The sequence below is a fragment of the Punica granatum genome, chromosome 1 (genome assembly GCF_007655135.1).
Source record: "Punica granatum isolate Tunisia-2019 chromosome 1, ASM765513v2, whole genome shotgun sequence".
In the NCBI taxonomy this organism is placed as follows: Eukaryota; Viridiplantae; Streptophyta; class Magnoliopsida; order Myrtales; family Lythraceae; genus Punica; species Punica granatum.
This window is the reverse complement of record NC_045127.1, coordinates 13,715,702-13,726,827: the sequence shown is the minus strand read 5'-3', so window position 1 is coordinate 13,726,827 and position 11,126 is coordinate 13,715,702. Positions and strand designations below refer to the sequence as shown.

The 11,126-nt window shown below is 36.9% G+C and overlaps 2 protein-coding genes across 3 annotated transcripts; one reads left to right on the top strand and one right to left on the bottom strand.

Annotated features, from left to right (window-relative positions):
• Positions 1–3,993: 3,993 nt before the first annotated feature.
• LOC116215203 (transmembrane protein 208 homolog) lies at positions 3,994–8,153 on the top strand. Its single transcript, XM_031550822.1, has 5 exons — positions 3,994–4,178; positions 5,079–5,272; positions 5,398–5,482; positions 7,535–7,600; positions 7,701–8,153. Exons 1-5 carry the CDS (start codon positions 4,095–4,097, stop codon positions 7,791–7,793), a joined length of 522 nt encoding a protein of 173 aa, XP_031406682.1. The 5' UTR covers positions 3,994–4,094; the 3' UTR covers positions 7,794–8,153.
• LOC116215190 (serine/threonine-protein phosphatase PP1 isozyme 3-like) lies at positions 8,071–10,677 on the bottom strand. 2 transcript variants are annotated; one of them, XM_031550805.1, is made up of 5 exons: positions 10,420–10,639; positions 9,057–9,616; positions 8,601–8,822; positions 8,434–8,528; positions 8,080–8,331 (listed from the first exon to the last, which is right to left on the bottom strand). In XM_031550805.1, the coding sequence occupies exons 1-4, from the start codon at positions 10,592–10,594 to the stop codon at positions 8,481–8,483; spliced, it is 1,005 nt and encodes a 334-aa protein (XP_031406665.1). In that variant the 5' UTR covers positions 10,595–10,639; the 3' UTR covers positions 8,080–8,331; positions 8,434–8,480. The 2 variants fall into 2 exon arrangements, with proteins under 2 accessions (XP_031406671.1, XP_031406665.1); XM_031550811.1 differs by lacking the exon at positions 8,434–8,528 and having other exon boundaries at positions 8,071–8,331; positions 10,420–10,677.
• Positions 10,678–11,126: the final 449 nt, after the last annotated feature.

Here is an 11,126-nt window from a genome sequence, read left to right as displayed (position 1 = left end):
TAATTCATTACATATTAATTCACATTACATACTTATTCTATTAATAGCTTATTTCATTACTGTGGAACAAATGTAGCATGAGTAAATATTGAGCGAGTATTAATTTACTTTTATTGGCAGACATATCTAATATTTCGTGTGCTAGGAAGGTCGGCTTGCGTGCTGACACGAACACTACTCAATGTATTAAATTGATTTTGTTGGTTGAATGGAGCGCTTTTTCTACAATATAAATGTATACATATATATATATATATATTATGTGAGTATTACTCATCCATTTAACTGATTAATACCCAATGAGAATGTTTAAATGAGGAAATTGGCCCCATAGTAATCTCAGAAACTCCCACTTCCAAACATTATGATTGGTTGTCGTTCATCCACAAAAAAAACTCATTGAATATTTTCATTAATTTACTTAAGTCATTTTTGTTATTACTAGAAATAGAGAAATCCGACTCGTACATTACAAAGAAAAGAAAGAAGAAATGAACACAAAATTTACGTAGTTCAAATCAGCGACGTACCAGCGATGCACTTTGTCTTCTTCACCATATGAAGCAAAAATAGATGTATTGCAAGTGTGTGAAACTGTCTTGGAACAAACTCTAATCCTCAAATTAAATGTTCTCTCTATTCTCTCCCCCTCCAAAATACATCTCTCTCGAAAATACAAGAAGAGCATTGAATTTACAAGGACCCGAACTGGATCAAAATACATCAAATCCGGCCGATACACGGTTACCAAGTGATATGGACCGGGCCCAATTAGACTAGGCTTAATGGTGAGTTGGGCTTGAAATCCTTAACTACCATTTCCCCATTCTCTCTCTCTCTCTCTCTCTCTCTCTCTGCGCATTGGGCGGAGCCCGCTATGCCGCCGCAGCTAGCTCCTCCGACGAAACCACCACATATTTATTTACAATTCACAAACTGGATTTACAAAAAATCATCAATCTAGGTATTACATTGGGTCGAGAACGTATCATTCAAGACACACATACAACAGTCATCCTACCTCAACACGTGACGACATGATAAATTGTTAATAAAAACTAGACGAACTGGAGATATTGTGTTCAATCGATTTTTCAAACTTTTATATATTACATGAAGGAAAATATTCATACCTCCTGCCTGAACATGATATTTGTTGCTATTCAAATCCAAAAGTTATTTTCTTCCAGCACGTGCAACCCTAAATTGTATAGTTTGAGTTATGCTTTCCAAATGAAATAACTCCCGAGCAATACATGAACATGCACAGTTGTGAAATCACTTCGACTAACTCTTTGTAAAAACAACAAAAAAACCTTTTTTATTTCCGATTTTAGAGTTGTTAATTTTGTAATCAAACATTGCACACGCCTCTGCAATCGAAAGTACTAATACGGCTCTAATCTATGAAAGACGTAATTCTTCTTATAATTGTCAATAAGAACTTTCACTGTTAGATTAGATTTATGTAGTGCCATTCTGCTGTCTTCATCGAAGCGCGCACATTAGAGCAATTATGCTCATTCCTGTTGGAAGAGATTTTAGCTCGTGAATTACAACATCACCCCGTGTGGTAATTTAATGTATTTCATTCCAAATTAGTCTTATCGTATTCCATGAATGCTAGTCCTTTATTTCGGCTTTCGAAAGTGAGGCGACAACATGACATTACTCCACCTGTTGTAATTGCAATTCTATTGATGGTCAGACGAAATGTCATACAATGAAAGAGATCCTCTTTTTTATGGAATCTTACTTAAGGGAAATAAGTGTCAAACAACTTGGACCAATCCACGTTGTTTAATTCCATATTTTAGGTAGAATAACAGGAACCACGATAAATGAATAGCTCTACTAGCATCAGATCTTACCTAAGATCATTTGATTGATAATCTCAAAACTAGAGCATTTTCGTCTAATCTGCTCAAAGTAATCGATTATGTAGTCCTTGTTGAGTTTCTTATGGACTGTAGGTGAACAACCATTCAATCTCAACTGTATAAGACTGCAAGAGTCGGCAGTTCATATAACCATTTTCTCGTATAGAACTTGAATAAACAAGACCACAAGCGTGAAGGCATAAGTGGTCCATTGTACAGTGTGCGTGTATGACCAAAAAGAAAAGCCTTTCTCATAAATCACGAGGTGGGCCGAGGCACATCAAAATATTTTATCTTGAAACAAATATGACCCTCGTAAAAAGGAAAAGAAAATCTCAAAGTGAAGGCAAATAATCTTGTATTGTTGTTGTTGTTGATCTTGTTATTATTATTATCATCTATATATAACTAAAATTTACTAGGGTGCATAATAAATGAGATTGGATGCATAATAAATGCTTAAATGAAAATTTAAAACATAAAAAAAGAAAATTAAAAAACAAAGATAATAATTAAATTTTTTTGATAAATCCAATTAATATATCTAAATCTCCTACTCAATATAAAATAATTAAAAGATAACTAACATGACATGGAAAATAAATTTAAAAAGAATAATAACTACAAATATTTAATAAATGCAATTATATGTACCTAAGTCTCTTACTAAATACAATTAAGAGAAAAATTTTGTTGTAATTTCTTAATTATATGTAAGTTATAAATGTATTTAAACAATTAACTTAACTTGACATTATAAAAATTGAGCCTTACTTATAGAAATTGATATAAAAATTTTGATATTCTTATGAAAATTAATGAAGCATATATGTATATTCTATATATAATTAAAATTTACTTGGATGCATAATAAATGCTTAATAGAAAATTTTAAAAAATGGAAAAAGAAAATTAAAAACAAAGGTAATAAAATTCTTGATAAATGCAATTAATATGTCTAAATCTCCTACTCACTATATGATAATTGAAAGATAACTAACATGAAAAAATTTTAAAAAAGATAAAAATTACAAATATTAAATAAATACAATTAAATGTACCTAAATCTCTTACTAAATACAATTAAGAGAAAATTTACAGATATATATATTGGGGCAGTGGGTATGGTACCAATGAGAATATATGTAAGTGATAAATGTATATAAATAATTAACTTAACTTGACATTACAAAAATTAAGCCTTGCTTATAGAAATTAATATAAAAATTTTGATATTCTTATGAAAATTAATGAAACCCAAATATAATTACCATAAAATCTATATATATATATATATATATAGGAGCATATTGAAAAATATAATTTGACGTGTTGAAAATAAGAATCATGAAACACAAAAATGATTACCTTTTAATAAATTCTAAAAAAAAGAAATATATAAGAAGTATATATAAAAATAGAGTTAATATAATGTATAAAAAAATATATATATAATGTCTACAATGGAAGATTATTTATATAAATTGAAAAATAGATATTATATAGAACAATAACAATCTTTATTCATAAGGAAGATTTCATAAATTTGAAAATAATATAAAAATATAAAAAGAATATAAAAGAATATAATTATATATAACACAAACTAAAATTATGAAAGAAATTAAACAAATTTACAACACATAATAAGAACGTTGATTGTAAAATTATAATATTCATCAAAAGATTATAAAATTATAATTGAACTATTCAAAAATATTTATGTAACTCTGTTGAAAATTACTTTTGAAAATTGATTGTTAAAGATTTTTATTTTCAAGAATAATAATAATATTAATAAGTAAATTAATATTTTAAACTTTGATAATTATTATTTGTACAAAATATAAATATATGAATACAGAGCCGTGCCCAAGGAATGAGATTGAATACTAGTTGTTGTTGTTATTATTGTAATTTTTTCAGTGTTTTACGGAGATCAGTATGAAGTCAGCCTGTTTTCCTACCTGTCAGACAAGACGAAGCATCTGAGAGAACGGGGACCAACATGAGACAAAATCCAAAGTATAGGGTCAAATTATAATTCATAAGAAGGTAAGACCCCAAACTTTCATCGGACGGTTCTTCTCTCCCTGGTAAAACAACATCGAAGAATAGTCTCTGTACTGCGCGTTCGGTAGATTTCGTCTTCCGTAATTTGCAGTCGATCAGAGAGGAGAAGGAGAAGCTTGCCGGAGGAGGAAGGAGGAGGAGATGGCGAATCAGGGGGCGAAGAAGCGAAAGGAAGAGAATGCCCGGCATATGTCCAACCTCCGCCGCCTCATCATCGCCTGCAATGTACGCCGGCCCGCATCTTATTCTTCTTAGATTCCCACGTCTCTTTCCGTTAATTATTGACCGAACTGCAATCATGCCCTCAATTTTAAGCCAAGCCCACCTGTTATTAGCGGGGAATTTGTGCAAAGCTCTGAACTTTTGTGAATCTGGACTATGTTGTTGGTCTGAAATTTTGTATGCTTTCATGTCCTGTGGTATCAGCGTCTTTTGGCAATCCTGTGCTTTTCTTAGCCATGACAGAGAAAACTGGGGACTTCAAGTGAGACATTGATGTTGGTAGAAAGGAGAAATCAAGAGAAATTGCTAATACTTTGCATGTCTAGGGATAGATAGGCAAGGGAATAGTGATGTCAATGATGATCTGTTAAGTACAAAGCGGGAAGGAGCTGCTCTTGTAAGATTTGAGGCACCCTTTTAAAGTTTCGGGTTTTATGAAATTCATAAAGATATGTGTTTTCTTGTGTTCTTTTAGCGCTAAGAGGGTTATAGCGTGGAATTCTGTATTTTAATTTGTTGTTGCTGTTGAAATTGGAAAATAGTGAATTGATCCACTGGTGGGATTGTTAGTTGAGACCCTTTACGTAATTAGCTTGTTTAGTTACTTTTATAGGCTGGATAATCCATAGAATGAGTTATTACTGCTCAGAGTTGGGCTAAATATGCATGACATTCGTTTTGATGTTTATTTTTATGTATTGGAGCTGAAGCAGTTTGGAGAGCTCTGTTCGTGACACTTATTGCTTATTTAGTATGTGCTCCTTATCTGAAAGGTAGAGATGTAGCATCATCATGGCAAAAGGGTTCTTATGGTCAATCTGCTTTTCGAATGAAAATACTTGTTTCATCTCTGATGAGTGAATGGCTTATCTTGGTACTTATTATTACTTGATCGGTCTCTAGGTTGTTTACATATTGGTGAGAATGGTTATATTCCATTCCTCGTTTACCTGGAAACATTGGGTCAGCCTAGGGATCACAACTGCAGCTTACGTGATTCCCTATCTCCAACTCGCTAGTATGGCGAGACCCACTTATGCTGACGACGGAGATCTTCTAGATGGAGGGTTTGACATGAGTACTGGTGGAGTCTGTGGGTATGCCTTCCTCTCAACTTAGGCACTGTTCAAACGTCAATGGTCACTTGATTTTCTTATTGATTGAATGTTGTTTGCATGAATGATCTGAAAAATTGAGTAGGTTGTCTTTTACTTGCCTGCAGCTATTTACATGATGTGGTCTACATCACCAGCTTTGTGCAGCTTGCATCAATCATATCAGGAAAATTCTGGTACACATATTTGGTGGTAAGAATTCATATTTAACCTATCAGTACTTAAATAACAATGCATGTAGGTTAGGGATGTATGAATGAAAATCCTTGCATAGAGGCTCCTATACAGAAAGCTGAATAGTTGAAATTTTGAATCTGAATTTGGTATCAAAAAGAGAAGCATGCGTAATGTTTTTTGGAAAAAATGGTGTTACTTTTCGTGAGTCAACACAAGAAAATATGTGGATAGTCAAGATACACCACAAATGCAATGCCCAAAAACAGTGGGCGTAGACAGATTAATTGTCAAAATAGAACTATCAATTGGCTCCAAGTCGCAGCAAACCAAAGCCAGCAAGCTTCGAGTTGTGCATTTTGTACTGTTCTCTGAGAATTGATAAATCTTCAGCTTAACAGCATTGACGATCTGATGAAACAATGCAGCAACAGATTTTTCTTTCCTTTGGAACACCCTGCTGTTCCTTTTCAACCAAAAAACATAGACAGTGTGACTTCGCATTAGCTTTTGGATAACTACATCCAAATTTCTGCCCTTATGGAAGGCAATCTAGACAGCTACTCAACTCCAGTCAGTTACATGTCTAGTTAACCCTGCCCTTCCAAGCACACTCAACTAAATGCACTTAGTCAGCGTGCAGGTGAAGAAAATATATGCTGCTTGTTTCCTGTTGTTGTTTGCAGAACTCACACGTATCACATTGCAATGTGACATTCCAACACAGTTAACAACTTATTCTTGGTAATAAGTATATCAAGCCAAAAACCAGCAGATGCTTGATACTTGAGGAGCATGTCCTGTAAACAAACTGCCTTGCACCATTCCAATTCCTCTTTCCCTTATCTGCTCCCATGTACTCCTAGCAGTGAAATCACCTATGTTCAGGTATCCAAACGGCAGAATTCCTTTTAGCAATGGGAAGCATAGCAGCTAAATCTTTAATCAGAGCCAGAGGCACCTGCCTATGAGAACTTCTAGGCCAGTGCCAGTGACCCTCCTTGAAGACATTATTTACCTTAGCATCCTGAGGTATAGAAGGAAAACATGATAGGCCGTTGGAGCAAAAGGCAATGAGAAGCCTAATAGGAAGCCAGGCATCATAACAAAATGATACTGCCAATGCCAATCTCCGAGCTGTAGAAGTTTCCTCTGGCTACAGTCCAAGGACAATCACCTCGAAATTAAAGTTTCCAGATGCATCTGCCTCTCAAGAGATAATGTTGAACTCAGGCTACCCAGAGAGACCCTGCATGTAAAAGTATCAGTCAATTCTCATCATTCCCAACTTGTTACACTGTAGGATAGCCCTAATTCACAACCCCCCCCCTTCCTTTCTTGGCTTGCATACCAGGTTTCGTTTCACTTTAGGACCAGTGGAACTTTTATTAGTGCCCTTTCATAAAAATGATCTACAATTCTGATGAACTGACTTAACCACCACCTTCAAGAGAAGCATATATTACTAGTGCAGGGCGTTTGTGACCTACATTTCTGTTAATATATGTTGAGGGACAGTGACTACGGGTTGTTTGTCCATTGCTCGAGTAGCATTATGAATAAGATAGTCTTGCAAACAGGAACTTCAATGGAAAATATGCTGTCATCCATTGTGGCTTTTCATTCGATAAGCTTTGTGAATATTAAAAAAGAGATGGGCAGAAGTGAACTTTGTGCAAGGGCTTCCACTGATCGTTCATAAGATAACATTCCAAACTGAATTTGAAGAGATCAAGGCGGAACCAACATGACATGGAGGTGAAAATTTACAGATATATATATTGGGGCAGTGGGTATGGTACCAATGAGAATATAAGAGGAATTTTGAAATGGCCCCTTGGGCCAAATTCTTGAAACTACCCTCTACTTCTATTGCAATGAGGAATGCGAAATTGATTGGTTTGTTTTGAAATTTTCAGGGAGTTTTCTTTTAATAGTTCTCCCAAGATCAGTTCTACTTAGCTTTTTTATTGATTTGTATTGCGGCATGTTCTATCTAATCCATGAAGTATTTTGATGGAAATAATAATGAGTTGGCTTGGGGCCTAAATTTTATTGATTTCTTTGTAGATTCCCGCATTTGGAGCATATAAATCATTTAACTTCATCAAGGGAATCTTACCCGGAGCTTCTGAGGTGATTTAATTTTCTTTCTGATAGTTTCTATCTTCTAGCCAAAGTATATTTTGATGGACTTGATTAGTCCATCTAGATATTAACCACTTTGGTAATTTAGGGCAATTTGGAGGATGAGAAGACTCGTAAGAAGCGAGAGAAGATGGAGAAGAAGGCCTCGAGGGGCAAGGTCATGAAGATGAGAAACCGATAAATTTGACCTGTCATAGATGTAAACTCTGCTAAATTGTTGGTCTTATCTCCTGGAGGCACACAGATACTGCTTGTGGAATTCCAGTCTCGGTTGGATTTGCCATTTAAGTCAAGAGATTGAATCGGATTGTAGGACTGTCTCGGAAAATCCTTGGAATGGTGATGCAATGGTTTTTGAATACTCTGTCAGCTGTGAATACTGTGATTCTCATTTTTCCCTCTTTTTCTGTAGCAATTACTGAAAAGCAGTAAAAAGTTTAGCAGCTAATTTAGTAAGCTTTTGAGCAAGCAAGGCAAGACCCTTTTCTGTTTTTGTATTTGCAATTATTTTGATGAGGAGTACAACAGTACAGTAAGATTATTTAATCTCCACAACATTATACTCAATACTGAAATTACAGATGCAAAAGGCTAAACAATCAGATTTATTAAGCAGTGGCTCAACGTTTTCCGGAGAAACTGAGAATCTGAAACTGAATATCTTCACTTCATGCTGATCTCACTGGATCAGATTTCTTGTACATTCCGTCGAAAAACGACTGCACAGGAACCGTAAAAAACTTTCAGCAATTTCCATTTCTTAGTTGCTAATCATTCTCTTCATCATGGACAAATCAAACACATAATCTCTTCTTATTTACCAGAACACTGGATAAGCTGAGTTATGGCATCAGAAGCACATGCGGTCTTAATCTGAGGAATGGATTGTCTGGGATCCGGTGTCCGCCGTTCCCGTCTGATAGTAAATAGTGAATAATACCATTCATTACGATGGCAGAACAGACTTCGCAGTTTCAAGTTAACTAACCTTGACTTTATTTGGTGGCGCAATGATCTTAGCAGTTGCTGAGCCGACAAAGCTGAACTTGGACTTCTTTTCTGCAGGCTTCAGTATTTGGAAAGAGCACACGAGATTCTCGCCAATGCTCATCATAGCACCAGCATTATCGAACTCGCCGCAGTAATTCGGTGCAGAAAATACGGTTACGAGTTTCCTGTTGGCAAAGAACTCATATCCATCCTCCACGACCTGCAAGAAACACATTCTATTCATTAGTATTGAAAAAATAACAGTCAATTTCACCACCGATCAGTAAAGTCGATGAGCTAAGGATTTATTCCTGATGTGTTGTGGCAAACTAAATCTTGAATTAGAACTGTTGCCCGTTAGCGATGTTGCTTATAGCTGAGGCATCTTTGCTAATACGACAATAGTTGGACCCATGAATGGAAAAAGGATAATCCGGATTGACGAATCCCGAACCTGATGGGCTCGACAGATTAGATCGAGATCAAACTCTCTGAGAAATGCTCTGACACGGTCGGGCCCGAATGTACAGGAAACTCCTCTCTCATTCGGACCCCACCCCTCGATATCATTACTAGGATCTGACCACAAGAGGTCGCAGAGCAACCCGCTCTCCGGAACATCAGTAGGGCGTCTCAAGTTCCTTATCTGGTTCAAGCTTCGGAGCTCAGGCGAGAGCCCACCGTGCATGCAGAGGATCTTATCATCGATGAGTGCGGCCACGGGGAGGCAGTTGAAGCAGTCGGTGAATATCTTCCACAGGCGGACACTGTATCTCCGCTTGCAGTCATCATAGAACCCGTAGATTCGGTTCACGGAGGCACACTCGTGGTTGCCCCGAAGAAGGAAGAAGTTCCCGGGATACTTGATTTTGTATGCAAGTAGGAGGCATATCGTCTCAAGGCTTTGCTTTCCTCGGTCTACATAGTCTCCAAGGAATAGGTAGTTGGAGCGAGGCGGGAACCCGCCATATTCGAAGAGCCTTAGCAGGTCACAGTATTGCCCGTGAATATCTCCTGCGGAGCAGAAAGAAACATGAGCACTCACATAATAAGCTATTTCACCGAAACGGTACACTGTTGAGTTTCGTCACGGAGAGACATTGATTTTATCATCTAATCAGATCATATTAAAATAGCACTCGAAAAAGCAGTAACATTTCATCAGACAACAGTAATTAAGTGCCATTGAGAGACCTGATCAAACAGATACAGTTCGATAATGAGACTTACCGAGGTGGAATTTGTCCCACGGAGCATACGATTTCATCTTTTGAGAGTTACCTTAATATAGCTTCAGTCGTTTTAACTTTTTAACATGGAAAAACATCAGGGGTCTGTCAGATGAGTTTCGGATTTAATTTGGGCCCTTAGCCGTAACATCCGTAGTTCATGATGCACAACAGGGGACCAGGATCCGCCTGTTAACATGGTACGCTAGCTAGGTTTGATTTTCGGTCTCAGTAGTTTTGCTGCTAGTGTGTAGCTGTTCATTCTATTCCCATTCCATGTAATTCCAAGTTCGGTCTGCATGGGCAGAGCGTCTGAACTTACACGTTGTGGGCAGGATGTCACATAATTGACGATGCACTGTAGGAACAAACTTTAAATGTTCTATAAAATGAGTTACTCGCTGTCCATGTTCTAAGTTTGAGCCCCGGTACTCCGAATTCCTCTTTACTTGTCTGGTTTGTCTATGTTCGGTATAAGTCACAGGTGAAGAGAGTGTCAGGAGGCCGTAACACAACTCCATGAACGTTCATTTGAACTATTTATAAAAATCCACAACAGGAAAAGCTGAAAAAACGAGAAAGGAATACCGCAGATCTTGACAGGGGCTTCGAGCTCCAAGAGATTGGGCTGTCTGAGGAAGATGTCCCGAGACACGACACAGAGCTGTCGGATCTGTTCCTCCGGAAGCTGAACCTGTTTTCCGGGAGAACTCCTGACCTCGAGTAGCCGGTTGATAATGGAGTCGAGAACAGATTTTTCCATCGTCCACCTTTCTGTTCTGCAGAGTCCTCCGGAGGCCCAGAAATCCTTGTGAAGAGCAAGAGGGGGGAGCATTAAAGAGGAAAAGTCGGAAAGAGAAATGAAAAAAGCAAAAGGGAAGGAATATCAGTCTTTTTTTTTTTTTTTTCTTTTTGCAAGTCTTGAAGCTGACTCCTTTCGGAAGAAGATAATATTCTGATATGATCAATGAGTGATAGATAGAGAATGAAATGGGATTCTTGGTGTTCATGACAGGAAGTTCTATGCTGGGTGGATTGTGATAGGAGTGAGGAATATGATTCGATTTCGGGATTCAAATTCTCGAGGGAAAAAGATGACAAAAGAGAATAGTTGTGTGGGGAAGACAATTGATAGCTTTGAGTTTTAGTTGAGTTTCCAATTGACAGTGGACATACAGAAAGGAGCATGGAGTCGGGGACAAGGACTACACAAAGGATGTTATGATTCTTGGGAAAGAATCACATCTTGGACTGTATAGTTTTGTGTCCAGATCATTTGCACGGCGTGGTTTGAT